The 23,013-nt window shown below is 42.4% G+C and overlaps 1 protein-coding gene across 1 annotated transcript; it reads right to left on the minus strand.

The window, feature by feature from the left end:
* Nucleotides 1–362: 362 nt before the first annotated feature.
* Nucleotides 363–21,133, minus strand: RIGI (RNA sensor RIG-I). The gene is made up of 18 exons (XM_065860254.2): nt 20,764–21,133; nt 20,493–20,624; nt 18,464–18,642; nt 16,490–16,640; nt 15,571–15,696; nt 14,641–14,751; nt 13,534–13,687; nt 12,383–12,641; nt 11,486–11,648; nt 10,964–11,065; nt 10,016–10,173; nt 9,568–9,703; nt 8,117–8,265; nt 6,737–6,827; nt 5,866–6,036; nt 4,234–4,385; nt 3,583–3,729; nt 363–1,854 (listed from the first exon to the last, which is right to left on the minus strand). The coding sequence occupies exons 1-18, from the start codon at nt 20,867–20,869 to the stop codon at nt 1,555–1,557; spliced, it is 2,787 nt and encodes a 928-aa protein (XP_065716326.1). The 5' UTR covers nt 20,870–21,133; the 3' UTR covers nt 363–1,554.
* Nucleotides 21,134–23,013: the final 1,880 nt, after the last annotated feature.

Consider the following 23,013-nt stretch of genomic DNA (forward strand, 5'->3'; position numbering starts at 1 on the left):
ACATGACCAGAGGCAGTGGCGCAAACTGAAACACAGGAGGTCCTATCTGAACATCGGGAGACACTCGTTCACTGTGAGGGTGACAGAGCACTGACTGGAACAGATTCCTGAGAGGTTGTTGCATCTTCATCCTTGGAGATGTTTAGATGCTGTCTGCATGTGGCCCTGGGCAAACTGCGGTAGATGACAAGATGACCTCTAGAGGCCCCTCCCAACATCAGCTGTTCTCTGATTCTGTGAAACATCTTAACAGAGAGCTGTCAATGTGGCCAGAATCTTGAGCACTAACTGGTAATAAATCTGCACTCACTAGTCTCACTGACTAGGGTTTAGGTCATTTAAAATAATATTTTTACTCCATGTTTGGTTCCTGTTCAAGGTGATTTATTTTCTTCAGAGTTCAGGTGTTTCAAACACATAATTCTTCCACGTACATACCTTACCACATTATCAAATGCATAAAGTGAACTGAAAATATGTTGGATCCTGGCTACAGAAATATTGAAGAGTGAGCTTATTGAAGAGGTGAACAATCAAAGAGATGAACAATCAACAAGTGCTTTAAAGTGTACAAGTTTAACAATGTTTTATAACTTTGTCTGTAGCAATTCCTGTTTTTTCTGACCTAAGCCTGGGATCTGGGTGGGGACACTCATTCCAGTTCTAGATCAGCCCTGACAAGAAATCTGCAGAATGAATATTTGCATGTTAAGAAATTTCGGATGCCAATTCATGAGACAAGACATCAGGGTAAATGCTAATCACCATCTAAATTGAACCTTCAGCTATCTCACACGGCACTGCCTTGTCCCGCTTTGGGCTTGTTCAGTTAAGCAACACACAGAAAGGTGTCCATTCTGCAACTGCAGGAACTGCAACATGACAAACATGCAATGGTAGAAGAAAACTGCTACCATTTCAATGCAGAAGATGCCTCCTCCAGGAAGTGTCTGTGAAGCCCTACTCCCATTCTCAGACTGTTGCAGAAGCGTTCTCTATTAAAGATGGATTTAAAAGATGCACCATCTTCCTTACAGAAAAGTTACAGGACATTTTCTCTTAATTTTCTGTATACCAAAAATGTCTAGAGCATTAGAAGTAATTTTTGAAAAGCTTTATAAGTAGCTAAAATAGTGCCTTAAGTGTTCCATGTATAAGCCATTTTGTCTCCAACCAGAAGTTACTGGTAACAAAGAGGATTCTGATTGACACAGAAATGCTTGATGTTGTGGCCTGTCACCTAAAACTACATGTTTTGTTAGTCATTCAACTTGATTTTGTTTTTTCAGACTAACTTTTTCGTAGTGGCAAAGATTAGGATCTAGATGCTTAGGAACATGTTTGACCATGCTTATATTAAAAAGTCTAGTGAAATGTTTCATTGTGTAGCAGATTTCTTTTAGTGGCCCTACTGGCCTTTTTAAAATCTAGCCAGATGCTGATGAGAGGCCTAGCATATCAGGCAGCACAAAGAAAAATAGCTTTTTAATACATGGAAACATCTGCTCTTTTACCTTAGTGCAGTAGGGTGATACATGCACTAAAATGCTGAGTTTAGCTGGACGTTTCTTCATCATCAAAATTCTTCAAAGAGAGATTAATAACTTTCCATTTCTGAAAATCCATTTGTGTCCTGGTTTCAACATCCTCTACTACAAAGCTTTTGATTTTGATCACTGGTAGATTGTCAAATGTCTTGTACTTCACTGTGATTCCCCAGTCATGCTGGCAATCAGCATTTTGGCAGTGCATCTTGCTCCTTTTCTCAAAACAATCAAACCGGACTGGTTTCTTGTGGGGCTTTGTCATATAACGCTCCTTGAACGCATCTTCTATGACAGTGTGATGAGATTCCTGAAACAACACATGCCAGAAGTGCTTAATAGTTGAAACACCATTCCTCATTTTTCCTGACATTCCTGCTTCCCCTCGCAAATACCATTTCCCTGGTAAGGTGCCTCCTGTCATTTGGGAGGCTCACCTTCCAGCCCTCGTAGCTCATCGCTTTTTCACCCCCATTCATTAAATACTTGGTATGAGAAAGGCACAGACCTGGGCTTGTCAAAACCAAAATTACTATATATCACCAATCACCAGCTTATACATATTTGAACTTACTTAGCTTCTCTAAAAATCATGCTCGCAGTATTTGAACCTTGTGCATAAAACCAACAGAGTCATCAGGCCAACAGGGAACTTGAGAGACTCCTGCTTCCAGCTTATTCTGTCTGACCCCAGCTTCCCATGAGGGGTAATGCAAGTACTTTGAAGTGGAAGCAAGAGTAACCCTAACACGGTAAAGAAGTTACAGTTGTTATTTATAACATACATAAGCAAAGATTTAAAAATTTAACAACTCAAGTTGAAAGCATGTGTACAATTTGAGCTGGAGTCTGAAAATGCTAGTTCCTGGAAATGCAACTTTCAGTAAATATATAGGCCAAACTATAAAAGAACTCAGTTCGTAGGGATTATTTAAAGTATTCCAAGAGATTATTTGCAGAGTACTAAGCAAAAACTCCTTTTGAAGGGTTTTCTGAACTCTCAGACCTATTTGCACAGGTACAGGTGATATGGCAATAGGAGAAAAATAGGAGAAAATAGTCAGAGGTCCATGTTAGATATCCCTTGTTATTTGTCAAAGAAATAAAACTAGCTGAGCTATTCCTAGCTCCTTGCCTGTAGACCTTCCTGTGCAGAGGGGTAATGGGTTATATCTACATTCCAAAAACTGGAAAAACAAGAGATTTTCTTGATTAAAACGGGAATTGCATGAAGGCAGGTACTCTGTAATGCTCAGCTGTGGCCCGAAGCCCCTTGTCACATCACAACTGCACTTTTCAGAGCAGTACAAATAGAATACGCTTCAAAATAACAAATCTAAGCACTAAAAAACGCTCAGAGTGCCCAGAAAAGGCTCTCTTTCATTGTCACCACTTTCCACATATATAGTATTGGCTTCTTGGGCCTACAGGTAAATTCTTCATGTTCAGAAAGAGTAAAATAAAAATGTCCACATAGAAGCAATGTGAACTACCTAAAGAATGGAAAATAAATATTGACGAATTAAAGGGGTGTTCTTGTAAAATCACGGTTTGCCTTGCCTTTCGAAATAGAAAACTGGCCCATAAGCTAAGGAGCTAAACAATGAGCTGATCTCAGTGCTTTGTACAGATAATTTTCAGTCAGCAGAAACAGTGGGAGAAGACTGCAGGAATATGCCCAATCTTTTGCTAATCAGGAAAGAAGTTACAGTTACAGCAGTTACACTAGTAGGTTATGTCATTGAAGATCACATGGTTTTCCACAAAATTCATCAATAACATAACAGGGTTCGGGCAAATGGAACTGATTCCTGTCATGTCACATATTTGTACACCTTGGACACCATCAACTACCAACATAACATGCTACAGAAGTAGTTATGACTGGTCCTGTGATTTACTGATTTACTCGGGAATTTTTTTTCTGCTCCAATTTGCACAAAAGAGCCTGCTTTCCACAGTGATGAACAATGCTGTTGATTCAATAATGCTGACTTCCCCGGTGTTCATGGATGCAGGTTTCCATACAGAGACATACCTTTATAACTCTGATGTCATCTGTACTGCAGGCATATGCTTTGCATTTTCCACAGAGAAGATTTTTTTTCCCTTCCAGTCCCTTAGGTATTGTTTCTTTCTTCCTGGAATCTCGTAATACATTTTCCTTCTTTTGCAGGTCTTGTATCTTTAAAAAATAAATAAAAGCATTGTTATGAAATTCAAGAGCATCCCCAGTGTCTGTCTAAACATGACCCAGGCTATGCATAATAACACCTAGGAACCGATTACTTAAAAGCAAACAAACAAAACATTGCTTGTTCTAGCAACTCATACCAATGATAGAGAGCAATATTAGTAGTTTCTCATCTCCCTGTCCACTATCCCAAGCAAACACAGCAATATTTAAAATATTTTTTTCCAGTGGACAGAATAGTTATATTTTATTTCTAAGCTGAGAAATTTATATGAATTCTACCTCAACCTCTAAGTTTTTTCAAGTTACAGTACAGATGACATTCTGCAAGCCCGCTGTACACCCTATCCCTTCTCTGCTGGTCTAACCTTGGTCTGAAACCAACACAGCAAAGACTTTCCTCATGTTATCACTTGGTCCTAGAGAGCCCTAGATGAAGGCCAATACAGATTATGCCTCTAGAGCTGAGTATGAAAATTCCACAGAAGTACACACCTTTCTTGTGAATGTTGTTTCATCCAAATTCTGTAGGTTTTCAATAGCTTCGTTCATCATTTCTTCTTTATAGCAGTTATATTTCTCATTCTCAACCACTTCTGCTTTGCTTGTCACAAGGATGCACTTGCTGTCTCTTGCCCTTCCACGACCTACACAGAAACACATTTATCCTCTTTAGTTACTCTTAGCAAGATGTGCAAAATCAGCAGCTATGCCATAAAAGAGCATTAAGGACTTTCTGCGTGGCTGCTTTTGTTTCCCATGTTCAGATTCAGATAATGCTGCTTCTAAACAGCTCTGTCTTCTTTGATCACAAACCAGAACAAGATGCGCGTTCCAGGTATCCTCATGGATGTCCCTCGGCCAGCGCTGTGTTGTGAACTTCTCTGACCTGCCTTCAGTTACTGTACATTATCTCGCTGCCTTCTTGTGGAAACAAAAGCCAGAGGAGGAAAATTCATCTTGGTCTTGCTTACCAGTTTTATGCCCTGCTATTTGGTGTCTATTAAAAAAAAAGTCTATCACAAAAAAACCCTGGGGAACTGGAAATACAGTGCTGGCAAGAAAAGAGACAGCAAGAGCAAGTACCATCTCTTCTACTTGTCTGTGGCTACTGCCTGCCTGCCTTGCTGCTGTGACAAAGGCCAACTAAGAACTACAGAGATCTCATACCAGATTAGAAGTATTTCAGTTAGAAAAAATGATCATGTTCACTTTTGAGCTCTCATTCCCACAAAATCATTATTGTATGTGATTTTTAAACTGAGCCAACCTATTTTCTTTGCATCTTGAATGACTTGTTAAAAAGAAACTATCCTTTCACCCATAAATATTAATTCTGGGCCAATTATTTCATTATAAGACAAAAATAAGAAAATCACAAGACACAAACCCTGAAAGGATTATGAAGTTAACTACACAGGTGTATGATAAAATATTGTGGATGCACCCTTGAAAGACCTAAGCGGTTTCCTGACATTTAGGAACGTTGAACAGAAACCAGTATTTTATGTGGCTCTTCATTTCCCTCTACTGGCCATATTGTAAAATCACCAGAATTCAAGACTGAAGTCTTGACAGATTTTTTTTTTAGATAAGCCAAGACACAAACAGCGTTTCTTTTCGTTATGGTTTGGTTTGTTTTTTTCATGAATGTTAGAGGTCTGCACATGTGGAGGCTTCAGGTACCGGTGAGTAGCTGGGTTGGGAATAAGCCGCTGGGCAGGGGAGGTTCTTCAGAAGCCAAGGAAATGCACGAAACTCCATTGTAGCAGTCCTTTGTAAATTGTCAGTCAGAACAATTTGTGCTATTTCTGACTACAGCTCTTCTAGACATTCTTCTGCTTATATGTAGAATTATCCACTTGAGGGATCAATTCTCAACAGTTCAATGACCTTGTGCAGCATTGCTAATTTGTGTGGCAAAAGAAAAGTAACACAACATCAAGGACTCTGTTCTGTGAACAAATTTGTCGTGTCTGGTGCCATCATTCATGTGGCTTCAGCGGCACATGAGGAACGACAGCAAGACACATACTACCGTAGTATTTCCAACCTGACATTGAGTAGCACTATGTCAATTTCTAGGCCAAAACAGGTTTCTAAAGTAATAACTCTGAAACTCCATACCTCTGACTTGGATCATTTTGGTGAGGTTACCGTCGTATTCATAGAGCACAACAAGGTTGCACTCAGAAATATCGATGCCTTCATCAGCAACAGATGTAGCAATTAGCAGTCTGCAGTCCTGGTCGGTTTTGAATGCATCCAGTGCAGCCTTCTGCATTGGGAGTGTCATACCTACAGTACCAAGAAACTGTGTCAGGAATACATAATGAAGAGTTCCTTTACCAAGATACCTGCATTTGCTCTACTGTGTCCTTTTGATCTAGAAAAGTAGTTTAAATTTGATATCCAGCTGGCTGTGTGCTCTGCCCACTGAGCAGGAATTCCTGTTGATGTGCCACAAGAATTGTCATCCTGGGAAACACCATTTCGGACACAACACCTTGGTGATCTTAATTAGAGAGACCAATACAACTTGGTTATTTTAAGCCCAGGCTAACTCTTAACTTAAGCCATGCATAAATAATTTCAATTGTAACTCCCATTCTACCTTAAAATGTCTTTGTGCCACCGAACACAAAATAAGAGAGGGATCTGTAAAACGAACAGGGAAAATAACACTAGAAGTAATCACAAGAAGCCATGACAGTGAACGGTTTCTAAACTTCTTTTGAACTAGCAAAAGAATTCTGCAGCAAAGGGTCACTGACGGTGTTACTGCTGCTTTAACCAAAGGTTCTGGACAGAAAAAGCAAGCGTCTCCTCAGCGTTGGTTGAAGGTCTCTCTAGATATGGCAGAAAGCATTGCACAGTCTTGCATGATCTTCCTTTGTGTAAGAGCACAGAAGATGAACACAGGAAGAGCACGAACAATTTTACCATTGTAGCCACCATAGGTCTAGCAACTGATATTCCTCGGTGCAAACGTGTGTACCTGTTTTGTGACCTCTTCCTCCATGACCCATCAACACATCTGGCTTTATGTGGCTAAGCAGAGGGTTTGCTTTCATCCACTTCTTCAAAGCCTGGAAAGCAAATCAGGGAGTTAGGTCCCTGTCCAGATGAAATGCTAATTTGGGATAGATAGGTAGATCCTGCCCCTGCTTGCCTATTTATCATGACAACACTTCCGAGAACCAAAAGCAAAAGAGAAGGTGGAATTTATGCATCAGGAGGGAACGTCTGTTAATAGGTGAGAAAGCAAGGGTCACAGCCATGATGCCAGATCCAACCATGCCACAACTGAATTCCGCTTTTCCCACCCCTGCAACTTAAAGGCTGGCTAGAGAGTGAGCAGCCTTTCACTGCTAAAAAGTATGTCTTTTTCTCTTATAAACCAACAGATCATTGAATGCTACATCTCTGAACTGTGAAGGAAATGAGTTGCTATTTACAAACAGCACTTTCTCACTATGCAATGAAAGTAGCACCTTCAAACTGCTCTTACATAGAACAAAACTCAATCAAGATACATGAGGCTTTTACATCTGTGATGGAAAATTGCCAGCAGATACTTGGTATTGTTAGTCTGGACTTCAGGCTGCTTTTTATTTCTTTTCTGGTTTGCAATTTATCCAGCCTGTCTATACCCAAGGATAAAATGGGAGTTGGTACTCTCAGCTGATGAATCTGTTCACAGTAGCCAGACACTATGATACCTTGCAGTAAATGTTTAAGAGCTACCGAAGCTAATGATGAGCAGCACACTTACTTCAAGCATGAACTTTTTCTGGCAACAAGGTATTGGACGGGAGAACAAAATATCATCCAGCCTAGATCCTTGATCCTAGGCAAGTGTGATATAGACCAGTGCATCAGAGGTGTCTAGAGTCATCTGCGCCACAAATTATTTATTTTTTCTTTATCAAGAACACATGCTAGTGCACAGACCTCCTTTGGGCCCATAGTAATCCACCAGGAAACGTGTAAATACCTCCTGACGTGCAGGAGAAGAGCTGCTGGTTTATAGCACTTCCACATTAAAGCAAAAAACCTTGTAAAACGTCTTGTTAAAACTGACTTCAGACTTAAAGTACAAATCTGACAGCTTAATGATTAACTATGGCATATAGCAAGAAGAAATTATGAAGGACACCACCTCTGTACTGTTGTGTTCAGAAAAAGAAATTTAAAAAACAGCTTTTCCTTTCTCAAAACATCAGTGCTGAGTCAGATACAGAAAGATAAATATTTCCTTAGGAAGATGAAGTACATGCATATTTTTCTATTTCCAGATCAAAATGGGAAACATAATAGACAAGGCATTATATTTTCTCACTTCCCATTTTAGGAACTTTAAAAATAAATGTCTTACAGCTACTAAGGCTCTTGTCTTAACAAAGAGAAGAGTGCGAGTCTGTGGGTTGTAGTGGTATGCTTCATCCAGGATGCTAGCAAGCTCTTCCAGCTTGGGATTCTCATTTGATTCATCTTTTGAAAGGGCAGTCAGTTCTGGTTCTTTCTCTGGAAGTAAACAGCAGTGTCTTGAATAATTCACTTTCTTTAATGCAGAATGCAGAATTCTCACCCAAATCTACTGTCAAATGCCACCCACACTCTCTTTAGCATCTGTTTTTATTTCCTATACCATTTGTTCAGATGCAAGTAAAGAAAACTATTGGTTAAACAAAACAAAATCCCCAGAAAAAAAATAAATCTGAATCTCTCACATTTTGTAGCAAACTGACAGAAGAACCTCTGTGACTGTGCATCAAAAGACAGCAGGAAAACAAACTCAGTTCTTGCAAAGAGCAGTGCTATTTCTTCTAGGGAACAACTGACAGTAGAGGGCACACAGCCCAGCGATTTAAAATTGCAGCCAACGCTGCAACACACCAGACCACAGGCTGGTTTACAGCACACTGCTCCTAAATCAGAAGTTAGAGAAGAGCACAACCTCTAACTTTCAATCAGGAGGGCACAAGGGCCACCTGCTTCTTCCCAGAAGCCTGGGTTGTGTGCAGGAGCACTGGGCAGGGGAGGCCAGGGAGCGCCCGGAGCCGCATGGGCTGCCTTGGGTAATGCTGCCATTGTAGAATCACAGAATTGAATCACAGAGCAGTTTGGGTTGGAAAGGACCTTCAAAGCTCATCTAGTCCAACCCCTGCAATGAGCAGGGACATCTTAAACTAGATCAGGTTGCTCAGAGCCCCGTCCAGCCTGGCCTGGAATGTCTCCAGGGATGGGGCATCTACCACCTCTTTGGGAAACCTGGGCCAGTGTTTTACCACCTTCACTGTAAAAAATATCTTCCTTGTGTCCAGCCTGAAGCTCTCCTCCTTTAGTTTAAAACCATTACACCTTGTTCTATTACAACAGGCCCTGCGAAAAAGTCTGTCCCTGTCTTCCTTATAGGCCTCTTCTAAGTACTGAAAAGCCACAATAAGGTCTTCCTGGAGCCTTCTCTTCTCCAGGCTGAACAACCCCAACATCCCCTACTTGCAGGGCACACCCTTAAGGACAACACTGCCTTACCTCCAAGTCAGACGTTTAAGAACCTACTACAGCATCTAGCTACAATCACTGCTACATCCTCAGCTCCTGCACTGGAAGCTTGAAGGCCCAGAAAGTACATTCCCCTCTGTCCACCCTAACACTACATTTACACCCACATGGACACTAGATCTTCTGAAAAGTGCAAAGTTTCTGGAGAAATAACCACACTTACTCTGAAGAAATAACCACACACTCTGAAGAAAACACTTGGATCATCCTACCATAAGCCTTTTTCTCCCCTGTAACTGTCACAGGTACTATGTGAAATACCTTGAAATCTGGCTGTCAGCTGCTTCTCTAATTCTGTAAATGGTCCGTTTTTGACATTTGTGAAAAATTCAGTTAGGTAGGCTAAAGCGTCTTCAATACGGGCATCTTCACTGATGATGAGAGCATCATTGAATTTCTGCTCAGAGAGACATACACATTTAAGCCTCATTTGCCATGGGACAGGGGATGAATGCAAATTTTATTTAGCTCAATTAAGTATTACGAACTTGTGTTGTTCTTCCATTTGCATGACAAAGCAAGCATTACAAAGTCTCCTCTGCACTATACAGTTCTTAGCAAACATCTTAAGACACAACTCTTACATGCCATGCTTTAGCTTATGTCAAATAAAATTATTAAGTTCAACTGTTCCTAGGTGGACATACCTGGATCAGAAGGAACAGGATGGTTTCACTTCTGTATGGAAGGAAAGAAGATAAACACTTACACGCAGGTGCTCAGTGCAGATGAAAATGTCTCTGCAAATGCTGCTCTCCTTCTCCTTGTCTGCCAGTTGCAACAGTCTGTATTTCTTCTGTGTGGTGACTATCCACTGTTCATATTTCTGTGTTCCAAAATCAGTCTTGTTCATTTGAGAGATAGCATCTAGTAAAGAAGAAGGAAAGAAAGAGGTTGGAACCCTACAGACAAGTATTGCCTTTCTTAGGCAGCTGTATCCTCTGGTGGTGCTCATGTTCCACAGATCTTCCTCTGTAAAATTACCTTAAATACTTCTCAGTAGGAAATAATGAAGACCTGGTAAACAGTGGAAATAGGGATACCCAGAAGTATAAAGATGACAAAATGTTTATCAGAAAAGGTGGCCAGGGAACACCTAAAAATAACTCTGAGCACACGCAGAGAGGCCAGAGAAAAAATGAGAAGTGTCAGAGCAGCAAAAGTGAAAGTAAATTTGTACTGAAATGAAGAAATTGCAACATTCAGAGTAACACCATAAGTGAAACCCTTTTTGTTTTCCTTAACAGAGACAGATTAAGGAATGAAGCATTTGGAAAAATGCTTAAGTAAGAACGTACAGGTATCTCTCATCAATGAAATCCATCTCATTGAATTTTGAAAGCAAGCACTTTGATAGTTCTGTTTCAGATTCTTTAAACATTCAAAAAGATTTGACAGTGTCAAAAGGACACCATTCTTATGTGCAGGAAGAAGGTTGAAATCTAAGCAAAAACATCTATGATTATCATAGTAATCGCCTATAACAGGGAAATAGTCAGCTTTTATACCTGGAATCTCTTATTTAAGAGGTATAATAAGCAAAAAGAAAGGAGGGGGAAGGAAGTGGAAAAAGAGTGACTGCTTTAGCAGCCGTGAGGCTTCAGACTGATGTAATCAAAGACTGAATCCCAGTTACAGGCATGTTACAGTATCTTACCCAGTGAGTAGATCTTCCTCATCGTTGCCTGTATCTCAGACATGAGATCTGAAATAATGTCTGCAAAGTGATTCTGAAGTCGCATTTTAACCTGTCTGACATCTAGAGACAAGAAATGGAAGTCAGTAACCTGAATAAGTAAGACATTTCCCTGGGCAGCACAGAACAAAGCCTTCATATGGTGCTCCACATGATCATAATGATGTTTATAGTTAATGAGCATTATGGTTGCACAGAAAGAAACAGCCCCCAGTCTTCACTGGCAGAACTGCACTGGCTTTCCTGCCTTGAGAAATAAAAAACAGAGAGTGTGGAGGTCAGTAAAGAGAAAATTTGCCCAAATGGGCACTGCCTCATTGTGGGGCAGCGGTGAAGTGCACACTCAAACTCCTTTCAAGCCAGAAGGAAGCAAAGGTTCCGTTTAGTTTTAACCTTTTAACTTCACCCGACAAAAGGAAAATTGGACACCTGCTTTAAGTGCTTTGCATCTCAGAAGGGAAAAAAAAAAAGAAGCATTCTTGCCTGTTTCTGGTTTGTTTATGAATCGCTGCAGATCCTCTTTGTTCTCTCTGACAGTGGAAATGGCCTGTATGTCAAGGTAGGAGCAGAGGGTACAGATGTGCTCTACAGCTTCAGTGGTGTCCTTGGCATTACCAACTCCAACAGAAGCAGTTAAACCTACAATCTGAACACACACCATTAATAGCAATGATTGCTTCTTTGTCACAAACAAACAAACAAACAGAAAAACCAACTAAAGATGCTGTTACCAATTCTCAAGTTGTCACTGTCTTCAAAAACAAGGAAACAAAACAGGCAGCTGAAGTAAACATGAGTACAAGGACTAGATCTTGAGAGCCAAACCTTGTCCCCACTCGTGCCTCCTTTAAGGCACTCAAGCTTAGAGTATTTGAACTGAAAATAAATTATCCACCTACTTAAATCTATAACGAGCTGTATTTGCCAGTGCTCATCATACACAGAAACAGCAAACCCACCCCCAGAACTGTCCTCTGCACTCATTCAGAGAACATGTCTTCTCAGCTGGACCAAAACCTCCTGTCAGCAGAGGCAGTGGCCCCATTTTGTTGTTGCAGAAGACAGCAACAGAGAGTTGGTAAGGAGATTACTAAATTCTGGGGAACATGCCTTCTTCCCAGCCCAATAATCCTGTTTGCTGTCAAGGACTCAGATCTCTGTCATGTCTGATCCATCCTTCTTAGAAGCTGGGGGAACATGCAACATGGGAAAACAGCCTGGAGGTGTCTGAGAAGAGGAAAAAGGTGTTCCAGATGCTACTGTTTCAATTTGCAGCCATTTTTAAATGGGAGTTTCAACTGGATTAACACAAAAGGCTTTGCTGACTGCATTGCGAAATACTTTCTCTAATGTTTCCATCACTGTCAGGCTGGACCTTACCTGGGGCAGCTGGTTTGCAGAGGAGTCAAATTTTTGTTCCAGGTATTTGGCCATTAACACATTGTAAGGGTGGTTGCCCGTAGTGTTGTGGCATTCATCAAATATCATCAGAGTGAAGATGGAGAGGGAGCTAAGGGTTCCTTTCTTTATGGTATTCACAAGAATCTGAGGTGTTAGCACAATGATGTCACTGTCCTGTATAACCTTTTCTACAGAGACATTTGCAACTATTTCACCACAAATTCCTTGAACAGAATATCTAGAAAGAGGCAAAAGATAAGGAATGAAAAATGATGCCTTGCAGGGCAAAAAGAGCTAGAAGGGTGGGCTTTTCAGCAAACTTGAACAGTAGTTACTAAGTTCAAAATGCCAAATTCTTTGGGCTGGCAGTTTGACCCACAGAAGTTGAGAAAAAAACTGCTGACAGTGAGTAACTGTATTTTCAATTCCCATTAAATAAAATATATTCTGTTTGAAGGGTAATAGATTTGTACATTCAAGCTGCATCTTTCAGTTCACATGTAAGGTATATTTGGGGACGCTGTCCCTCATCCCTTTTCTGTATATGTCTGGCAGCGTGGGACTGTTTTCTGTCCAGCAGCCTCATTTTCCTGTAACTATAAGGATTCATGAGTGGATATGCAGTAATTAGTTCCTTCGAAATCAGAAGCTATAGGTTATTGATACTCTCCTAAGAAATTTTCAGTCCTGTCTAAGAGGTGGACCCTAATTTTCTGACTACAAGTTGAAAAGCCAAAGAAGTTTGGTTCCTTCCATTTGGAGAAGACTCTGCCATTTGAGAATGGCAAGAGGAATCCCACTGCTGCTTCCTGGAACTGCCTCATTTTTGGAAGCACAGCTGAAAGGTGTCTCAAGAGAGAACACGCTTCACAGTGGCACACACACACCGGTGGCAAGCACAGATATACCTTGGCCATGTCCATAGGTGCTGCACACCCAGTGCTTAAACTCTCCAAAAGCAGACTTCAGACTCTCCAAAACAAAGTCTACCATAGTAACTTGCCATTCTTACCACTAGGAATCATCCTTATGCCAATGTCAAACACTTTTGTCACCAGTAAACCCATTACATTCTGCCCTGGGCACAGCTGGCCTAGAGGGCAGTTTATTTTCCGTGGAATTACACTTACCCACTTCTTCCAAAATGCTGTTTGAACACATTTTTCTGTTGTTCATACACTGGCACTTTAGTTGCAAGAAAGACAACTTTCGCCTTTCGTCCTGCGGGCATGTTTTGGAAATGGTGTTCACAAATCAGAATTGCCACAAAAGTTTTTCCAGATCCTTCAAACGAAAAATATGGAAGGTAAAGTATGAAAAGGCAGTAGTTGTAAGCAGAAGCCTATCTGGTATGGATGCCTTGTAACAACAGGGAGCTGACGAGGGAGCTGTACACTTCCAGACTCTCTGGGGACAGAGAGCTGGCTGCTTACTCAGGTGGGTAATCATCCCTTTCTCTCTCACAGAGTCAATTTGTAAAGACCATGTGGCAGTCACTGTGAAGGAAAATCCATGAGCACTTTTAAGTTCTTTGAAATCACTGAGTCTGCTCTTAGCATGTGCTCCCACACCAAATCAGACTGTGGCACAGGCACCAGGCACTTTCGGCTTCCATCCACCCCATGCAGCCTTGCTCCTCTGGCATTCCTTTTCCGTCAGCACTCATAGGGCTCACTGTGCAGGCCACCCAGAGTTGTTCTGTGTCCCTGACTCTGCCACCCCACCTGCCTCTCTGGGGAGAATCAGGATAGCTACATGGAAAACACAGGCAGAGAGAAAGAGCCGATCGAACTCTCTTCTGCTAATGAACTTCAATCTCTTAACTTAGGCCTGAGCCACTGCAAAAGCTCCCTTGCTGTTCTGGTGTTCTAGGCATTGTATTACAGAAGACGCAGGAGTCTCAGGGCAACTCACCCTACTTTTCTTTCAACTTCCAAGCCAAATTTCACAAAGATCCACAGAGATCAGTGAGTGATTATAACTCAGAAATCCACACAAGGGAGTGAGAAAGCAGAGGTGAAAACACAGAAATCTGAATACAAGCACTGAAATGCCAAGAGTTAATTCTGTCTTGCTCAGTCTCTGTGCTGCCCTTGTAATTTCAGGTTAGATCTGGATCTACTCCTGCAAGGAAGACTACTTTTAAATAAACATCTGGAAAAGTCTGACTCAGCCTTTACCATTTGGCATCCTTCATAGCCCTCTCCACGATTTTTCTAAGAAATGTGGCTTTTTACCTGTGGGAGCACATATCAATGTGTTCTTCCCATTGATAGCAGGCTGTGCAAGTTCAGTCTGGTAGCTCTGAGCCTTCCTTGGTTCATAAACAGGTGAACACTGATAGGTCCCTTTCAGGAGAGAAACATGGTTTTGTGAAGAACATTGTAAAGCATGAAATATATTGCGCCACATACAGTTGCTATCTAAAATGATAGGTAGAGTCCTCACAGTGTACACAGAGCGTTCTGACAGACAAGCCTTTTAACTGAACATGCACACCAGACCATAACTTTGTGTAGATTTGATGGAATATTTTTATTACTGTTCAGCTGTGCTTCCTAAAATGAACTCATTTCAAGGTCTTGGCAGACAACTCTCACCCCAACTGGTCTTCCTCAACTCAGAGAGAAAACACAAAGGCTTATTTTACCCCAAATATATGTCCAGTATTCCTGTTAGCCTTCTGCTTTACACAGTTTGGAAGTTAATACTCTCTTGAGCTGTGGTCTTGTCAGAGGGTTTGCACTTATGGAATAGGAAATAGAAACCACTGGTGAAGCAAAATTTGCTGTACAAGACATGCCAGCCACTGCACAGATCCTTCACAGTCACATTCAACTCTCTAAACCAGCTAATACCAGGTCACGTGTGAATTAGTAATATCAGAGATAGATGCATCAACAACAATCTGGTGTTTGAAGACATTTTTGGTAATGTGCTGACAGAACTTTGCACTAGAAATGTGGTAAATGAGGGAGAACCTCTAACAAGTGCAATGCCCAGCACAAGATTCTTTAAACATTAAACCAGAAGACAGCTAAATGAAGTTAGGGACTCACACCAGCGCCTCAGTACCTTCCTTTGTGGCACACTGCATCTGCATCCTTCAGGAGTCTAAGAAAGTGCAGAATTCCAGCTACAAACTATTTTAAGTTGCTAAGTCTCACCTGAAGCTGAACAGAGATTTTCACTGAGATTATTGTCACATTCTGCTTCTTCAGAAAACGTCATCGTGATTTCAAAGCTGCTTTCAGAGGCATCTGCCATTTCACCGTCAACATCTTTGCCACGATCTGTACAATCCCCCCAAAAAAGGCATGTTATTGATCCTTGTGATCTTAAAACGTGTTTGCTGGGATGACAAGGTGAAGGAGTTTGTTGCTAGCATGCAAAGACTACATAAAATGATGGTGCATCCAGGCTCCCTTTCAAGTTGCATGGATAGCACTGACAGGGTATAGAAGATGCACATACTCAACACACATTTGTCTACCCCTTAAAAATCCAGGGAGATAATAAATTGGGAGGAAAGGTATATGTGTTTAGTAACAAGATTACAGATTTAACACAGACATTAACGACAAGCATGAAAAAATACTCAGGAGTTCTTCCTTTCACCCTACCCTTTGAAAGGACCTAGAAATTGTAAGACTATCTCCATCCTCTATTTTACATGATAATCAACGCTTGCTAAAATTTTCTTTGGCTCCATAATTATTACCTTCTCAAACAACTGTCACTGGGATTTGTGTGAAGAGTCTTACTGCAAACAGAACATTTCACAAAACACCGCTTTTGAGGAGGGAGAAAGAGTACATTTGCACCCTAATCCAGCTCCAGAAAGCACACTGTATCTGTGATTAACTTCTACTAGCAACTCTTCTTGACTACTGGCATTAAAATTCGTCCAACATGGAGAACGTGGCTGACATCTTAATTTTAAAAAGGGGCTTCAATTTTAAACAACAATAAACAATGTAGTCTGATTGTATGTTTTTAAATTAGCCTAATTCTCAAAAAAAAAAAAAAAATACTGTCTGGTAGAAGAACAGGGAAAGAGCATCATAAAAACAATTTGCAGTTTACCTTCTCTAATGCCCCACAGTTCACTTGCATTGTAGTATCCTGTGTTATCTAGTGCCAGCTGAAGGCTTTTCGGCCAGTTTTCCTTGTCCGATCGACAGAGGCATTCAATGAGTTTAGTTATCCCAGCTGCTTTGCTTCTGTATTCACTAATCTGAACACATAACAAACAGAAATTGCTGTAGCTTCTAAGTGATGAAATCCACTGTTCTTTAACTGATTCTGTTTTGATTTGTTTTGTTTGATGCTCTGCTGGAAATACCATTATTTTTTCTCACAGGATAAAAGGTTTCCAATAAAATCCAATCATTTGCCTACTACTGCTGCCATTCTGCCAGCCTAGGCTTACACTAAACTTAACTGGACTACATCAACAGGTAGGTGGTTTGATTAAGTATTCACTAGGTGTGAAACATCGTGGGGCTATTCTGTAAATTTCCATCTGTCAAGGTCCTTGTAATAAGCCATGTCTGCCATAAATCTCGAAGGCCAAACTGATTTAAAAACATTCCAGAATAGCAAAATGCAAAAGTACAGAATCTATGGCAGGCCTGATATTTAGTCAGATGCAATAGCTTTCCAAAGATTGTGTATCTCCGTAAAGACATACCACTTTAAAGCTAAAATAGCTGCAAATAATCCTTCTAACGAGTCACAAGGAGTGAGAACACCTCACAAACTCCTTCACACAGCATCAATAACTCATTATTAACCAGTCATAAATGATGAGTGTTTGGTAATATGACTTGTTATCAGTCATTGATAATGACACTGAGCTAGAACTGGGTAACAGTACAGTGGATTCATATCCAAAGGCTATGAAAATATTGTTGACTTCTGCCATAGAAAATTTAGCTAATGACATCAGACCAGAAGTTTTATTCCACCCTACAAGCATCCCTTTGGAGGCTGTAAAAAACTCAAAGAGCCACACAAAGTTTCTAAGGGTTGCCATAGTCAATGTAATAGACTATGTCAAATCCCAGGGCAGACAGGAATCAACTTAGGCAACATCTAAATGCCACTTTGCCTACTTCTTTCTGTATTTTTAGGAGCATTAAAGCAGAATGAACACTCCAGAAAATGGTCTATTTCAAAGGCATAGCAAAGCACCCATTTCACTGTAATGCGGCACCTTCCAGAGCCCCTGAAGTCTCTTCACAGGAGTCTGGATTCCCCAAAGATATACAGTTGAACGCTGCCAATGCCAAAGCCACCCCATCCCACTGCCCTGCCTGCAACCCTTTCACATGTCACCTTATCCACTGGGCCAGTGAGTGAAGAACAAGACGTGCAGGTGTCACAGACAGTGCTGGTGTGGGAAGCTGCCACCACAGAATCACAGAATGGTTGGTGTTGGAAGGGACCTCTGGAGATCATCTAGTCCAACCCACCTGCTAAAGCAGGTTCACCAGAGCAGATGGCACATGGATGTGTCCAGGTGGGTTTGAATGTCTCCAGAGAAGGGGACTCTGCAGCCTCTCTGGGCAGCCTGTTCCAGTGCTCTGGCACCCTCAAAGTAAAGAAGTTTCTCCTCATACTCAGATGGAACCTCCTGTGCTGCAGTCTGTGCCCATTGCCCCTCACCCTGTGGTTGGGCACCACTGAAAGGAGTCTGGTCCCAACCTCTTGACACCCACCCTTGAGATATTTATAAACATTTATGAGATCCCCTCTCAGCTTCTTTTCTCCAGGCTGAACAGACCCAGTTCTCTCTGTCTTTCCTCACAAGAAAGATGCTTCAGACCTCTCATCATCTTTGTAGCCTGCCACTGGACTGCCTCCAGTAATTCCAGTAACACCACAAAGCCTCCTCTAAGCAGAAGAAACTCAAGTCCCTGCCCAGGGGACCATGGCTGGCCATCCTCCTCACTCAGCAACCTGAGGGATGGGCACCAATACACCCCACAAGTGAAACAGCCAGTACTTCTCCACAGCAAAACTAGGCAAATACAGGGATTTTATAGTTAACCATACCTGCAGGATCTCATCACACTCCCTTTCTATCAGGCAGCTGTTAATGTAGGGCATGAGTGCTACTGGATCAACTTCCAGCATTGTTGCTTCTATCCGCTTCAACAGCTGCCTGTACAACTCCAGTTTTTCCAGTTTGCTGAAGTCCCAGTTTTCAATTGCTTCTGCTAGCCCAGTGTAACCTTTCAGAAAAAGAGACCAATTGTTACTACGATTTCAATCTCTATCTAGAATAGGTAGGAACAATCTGGAAAAAAAACCCAACACTTTCTCAGCCACATTGGAGAAATGAAAATTGTTTTGGCCTGTAACTGACAAAAATCTAGGTGAACCACAAACAATTTTTATAGATTAAGTGACAGTTTTCCTTTACAGCACTTGTGTGCATAACATGAAAAACCCTATGCTAAAAGAGCAGTAACACTTGCAAAAAGAAAAAAAGAGCTACACAATATCACAGCTCACATCACCCAAGCAAGCATAACAACCCCCCTCATTTGATCCATACTATCTTGGAGCCCTGAAGGCCATTGGAGCCTTCCACAGGATTTCCCAGAGTGCAGGACACCACTCAGAATCACAAATACCTTTGGTCCTCTTTTCTTTGATTTACCAGCCCTTAGCTTTTTAGTCCTGTCCTTGGCTCCACACTCCTTCAAAAATCCTTATCATACAGGGCTCAAGTCAGTCCCTGGCTGAAACCTAACCAGACACCTGCAGCCTGGGCAGTCAGCAAACATCTGGAAACACTGTGCTGGAACAGTGGTGGGGAATCATATATAGAGGACTTGTGTGATTTGCTGTGTAGGCTCCAGAGGTGGAAGAAAGCAGGTCAAGGTCCCAGAGGAAATGTGGGCAAAGAGAGGGAATCTACCTAACTTTTTGTTTTCTTTTGGAGGAGTAGGAGCGAAGTGTGGACACTTACCATCACAATGTCCTTTACCTAATTATCCCGTCTCTGCATCTGCAAATACCAGAGCAATGCTATACTCTAGTCCCAGACTCAATTCATAAGAATTGGGATAGCCCTCAAAATCAGCAGGTTAAATTTTTCAGTTTTCTGCTGAAGATACATCAACCTAAATGCTATTAACATGTCCAAAGAAGGTATTCTGGCAATTCACAAATTAGGACTATCACAGGCTGGTAAAAAGTTGCTTTGGACCTAGTATTTGCTTTAAAGGGAGGGTGCACTACATCCAAGTGGTAAGAAATTTTGTAATAATTGCTCACAGAGATACTGTAACTATACATATTTAATAGTGAGAAAAAGAAAACAAAACTGGCTTATGGTATGAGATTTTGGGGTTCAAGATATCTAACAAACGATCAACAAGAATCTATCATAGAACCTACACATATAGAGGAAAGCTGGCAATTCCCAGTCATTGTACAACTTCAAAATCTCTTCCGTCACATTTTGGAAAGGAAATGACATTAGGAGCTCACACATCAAACAGTCATAGTTACCAAGGAACAATAATTTCATTCATAAACTATTAATGGTTGCTTCCTTCTTTAAACATAAGACTTGCAAAGCCTTTGAACAACTTTTAAAAATCAGTTCCTAATTTAAGACTTGCTCCTTGAATGAAGTTACCCCACACTATCAGTTAACCCCCATGCACACCCTGAAATGCATTTAGCTTTCACTTCCAGAGGATTTAGCTTTTAAAATTATATTTAGTGAGAAAAATGGCTCTTACTTCTCTAAACACTCTGAGACAGATAAGCCTCCTGTCAATGATGCTTTATTCAGCATCCCTTCATCTTTCCTTGACTCTGTCCATAATTGCAATTGTTCCAGCTGCTTCTCGGGTGGGTGTTTCCCCATGCCTTTGAAGAGCTTTATTTCCACCCTCTCTCAACCTACTTTTTCCTATCGCATATCGTCTGATGTGACAATACCCAAGGATAACAGAGCGATGTTTCACATCCCGGGTGTGCTGGGCTGCCCAGCTGAAGCTGCAGCTGTGGCTCTGCAAGGGAAAAGGCAAAGTGGAGGGGACCACGCTCACGAGTGGGAACCCACCTGCTGCAACCAGGGCGTCCAAAAAGCCCCGGAGCCAGCCCTCCGCCTCCAGCTGCAGGATGGTGTCCAGAAACAGCGCGGCGGCCGCCGTCACCCCCTTCTCCTCCTCCTTCCGGACTCTCTCCTTCATCTCTAGCAAAAACCCGAAGCAAGCACAGAGTGAGGGAGGGGACCAGACGTGCCGGCGGGGACACGGCAGCTCCCACCGGCAGCGGGAGGGACGCGGGCGCAGGGCCGCGCCGCGGGAGCGAAGCCGCTGCCAGCCCCTCACCGTCCGACAGCCAGTCCGTCATGTTGCTCAGGATGTAGACGGGGTTCAGGCTCCTCTCGATGTACCGCCTGTAGCACTGCAGGCTCCTCTTCTCCTCCGCGGTCATGGCCAGGCCGGCTTTGAGCCGCCGGGAGCGGCAGCACCCGTCACGGTTTGGTCACGGTCCGGTCACTGTCCAGGTCCCAGTCCCGGAACCGGCTCCGGCTGCGTGCGGGGCGGCGGGGGCGCACAGGTAGCGCCGTGCCCGAGCACCGGGAGAGCCGGCGGGGAGCGAGAGAAACCGCCTCGGGTGGGGAGCAAGCGGGAAACAGAAACTTGAGGCCCGCGTCAGAATGGAAACCGAAAGCGGAGGAGGAGGCCGCCGGGGGAGACAGCGAGACAAAAAAACGCAAGCATGTGCGCACGCACACTGTTGAAAAACCGGTCACCGACCGTTTGTGGCTGTCAAGATGGGGGAGGGCACAGCGAGGTAATACAAATAAAGGCACCGCTCGACCCCTCTACCCTTTTGCCACCCCCAAACCGTGAACTGGATTTACAGGCTGCATTCTGGTTTTTGAAAGACTGAAAAAAAAAATCTGCAAATGTAGGCAAGAACCCTACATGCTCTGAGCAGGTGCTTTCACAGCTGCTGCTATTAGTATAGCTTGGGAATGTCAAAATGAGAAGGTCTGTCCAACCAGCCTCTAGAATGGGAATGAGCATCAAAGCTCACAGAGGAGGCTGGCAGGTTACAGAGCTAAAAGCACCCACAGCTCAGAAATGCTGCTAAACATGACAACTCCATATGCAAACCTCCCTCTAACTATTAATGTATAGAGTGGATTTATCCAGCTGTTTGCAGCTTCATAAGTCTCATATTCAAAGAGACAACTAACAGGTACTGGCCCAATACAAGACACTTGCTATCTAAAGCCATGGCAACACAAGGTCACTGAGAGATGGGTTTCCACTGAATCGATGTGTGGAAAGAGGCAGAAGGAAGAGCTACCATTATCACCAGATTTTCTATTCTATTCTAGTTCGTCTGTACTCTCAAGTATTTAATGTTTCTTCTTCACTTTCTCTTGAGTCTTTTTTTCTGTCTATTCCACCTGGTTCTAAAGGGATTATAGGAAATCTAGTTTGAAACATTCTCTGTACCACCATGATGTAGTATAGTTGGCCATTGTCCTCTCAAAGGCTCCTAGGATAGGAAAGATTTGCATTTGGACTTTCAGTATTAACCCTACATAGTGAAACAGACCAGGAAAATGTCACACTCAGCTGAAGGATATCTACCCCTAAGTGGGGAAATGTCAAACAACTGGGAAAGGACAAATGCTATGGCAAGAAAAAGATAGATGAATAAGCCATAAATGGCAGCATTACTCACCTCTCCATTCTTTGTACTTCCCTCCTGTGTGTCTCTCCTGTGCTGTGAACAAAGCAGGAGATCCTGGACCTCACTGTGCCTGAGCTCAGCTTCCACAGAAATGCACATCAGCTCTCAATTACAGAAGAACAGAAATAACAGCTGGTGAGTTTAATATTAAAATGGACAGACAGATGGGTTAAATTTTTTTTGATCATGCCTTGTGCCCCCCCAGGGAATCCTTAATTTCCTAAAACCAACAGCTCAAACCTTCTCCTCCAAACCCCCCAAAACTATTCTCTCTTCTCCCACCTGCAGACCTGATATTTCCAGGCAGAAACCTGGGCCACCTTACACCTTAGCTCTGTGCATACCCTAAAGAGCCACATCTACACAGTGTTCATCCAGCCTGCTGCTGTAAGAAGATCTCTTAGGGCTTAATTTCCTTGTGTGTAAGAGGGTGTGTCAGCCTTCAGACTAGCCACCCAGCTCACCCTGCAGTGTGCAGCTATCAGATGGGCCGGTGACAGACACAGCAGAGAGCGATTTCTGCTCAGCAACCGGCTTCATATGTGCCTGTTGCAGCTTTCACTCCACCTGTGACAAGTGATTTTAGCACTCAAGCTCCATCTAACACAGAGAGAGCATGTTCGGGGACTCAAAAATCAGTGTTGCAGCTGGTTACAAAAGAAGCTGCCATGCGGAAACCCAGTCCTTTGTCTGAGGGCAAGAGGGAAACAATCTCTTTGCCTGCTGCTTTTCCAGCCTTGCAGATTGATGCACTGCTCTCAAACAGATCTGGCACAGGAAAAAACCACCTGCATACAGGCGGTGGAATGGCACCTGCTGAGCAGGGTGGTTCCAGGCTGAGTCCTGCAGAGAGTGAGGATTGGTCC

This window comes from Patagioenas fasciata, chromosome Z (genome assembly GCF_037038585.1).
Source record: "Patagioenas fasciata isolate bPatFas1 chromosome Z, bPatFas1.hap1, whole genome shotgun sequence".
NCBI lineage: Eukaryota > Metazoa > Chordata > Aves > Columbiformes > Columbidae > Patagioenas > Patagioenas fasciata.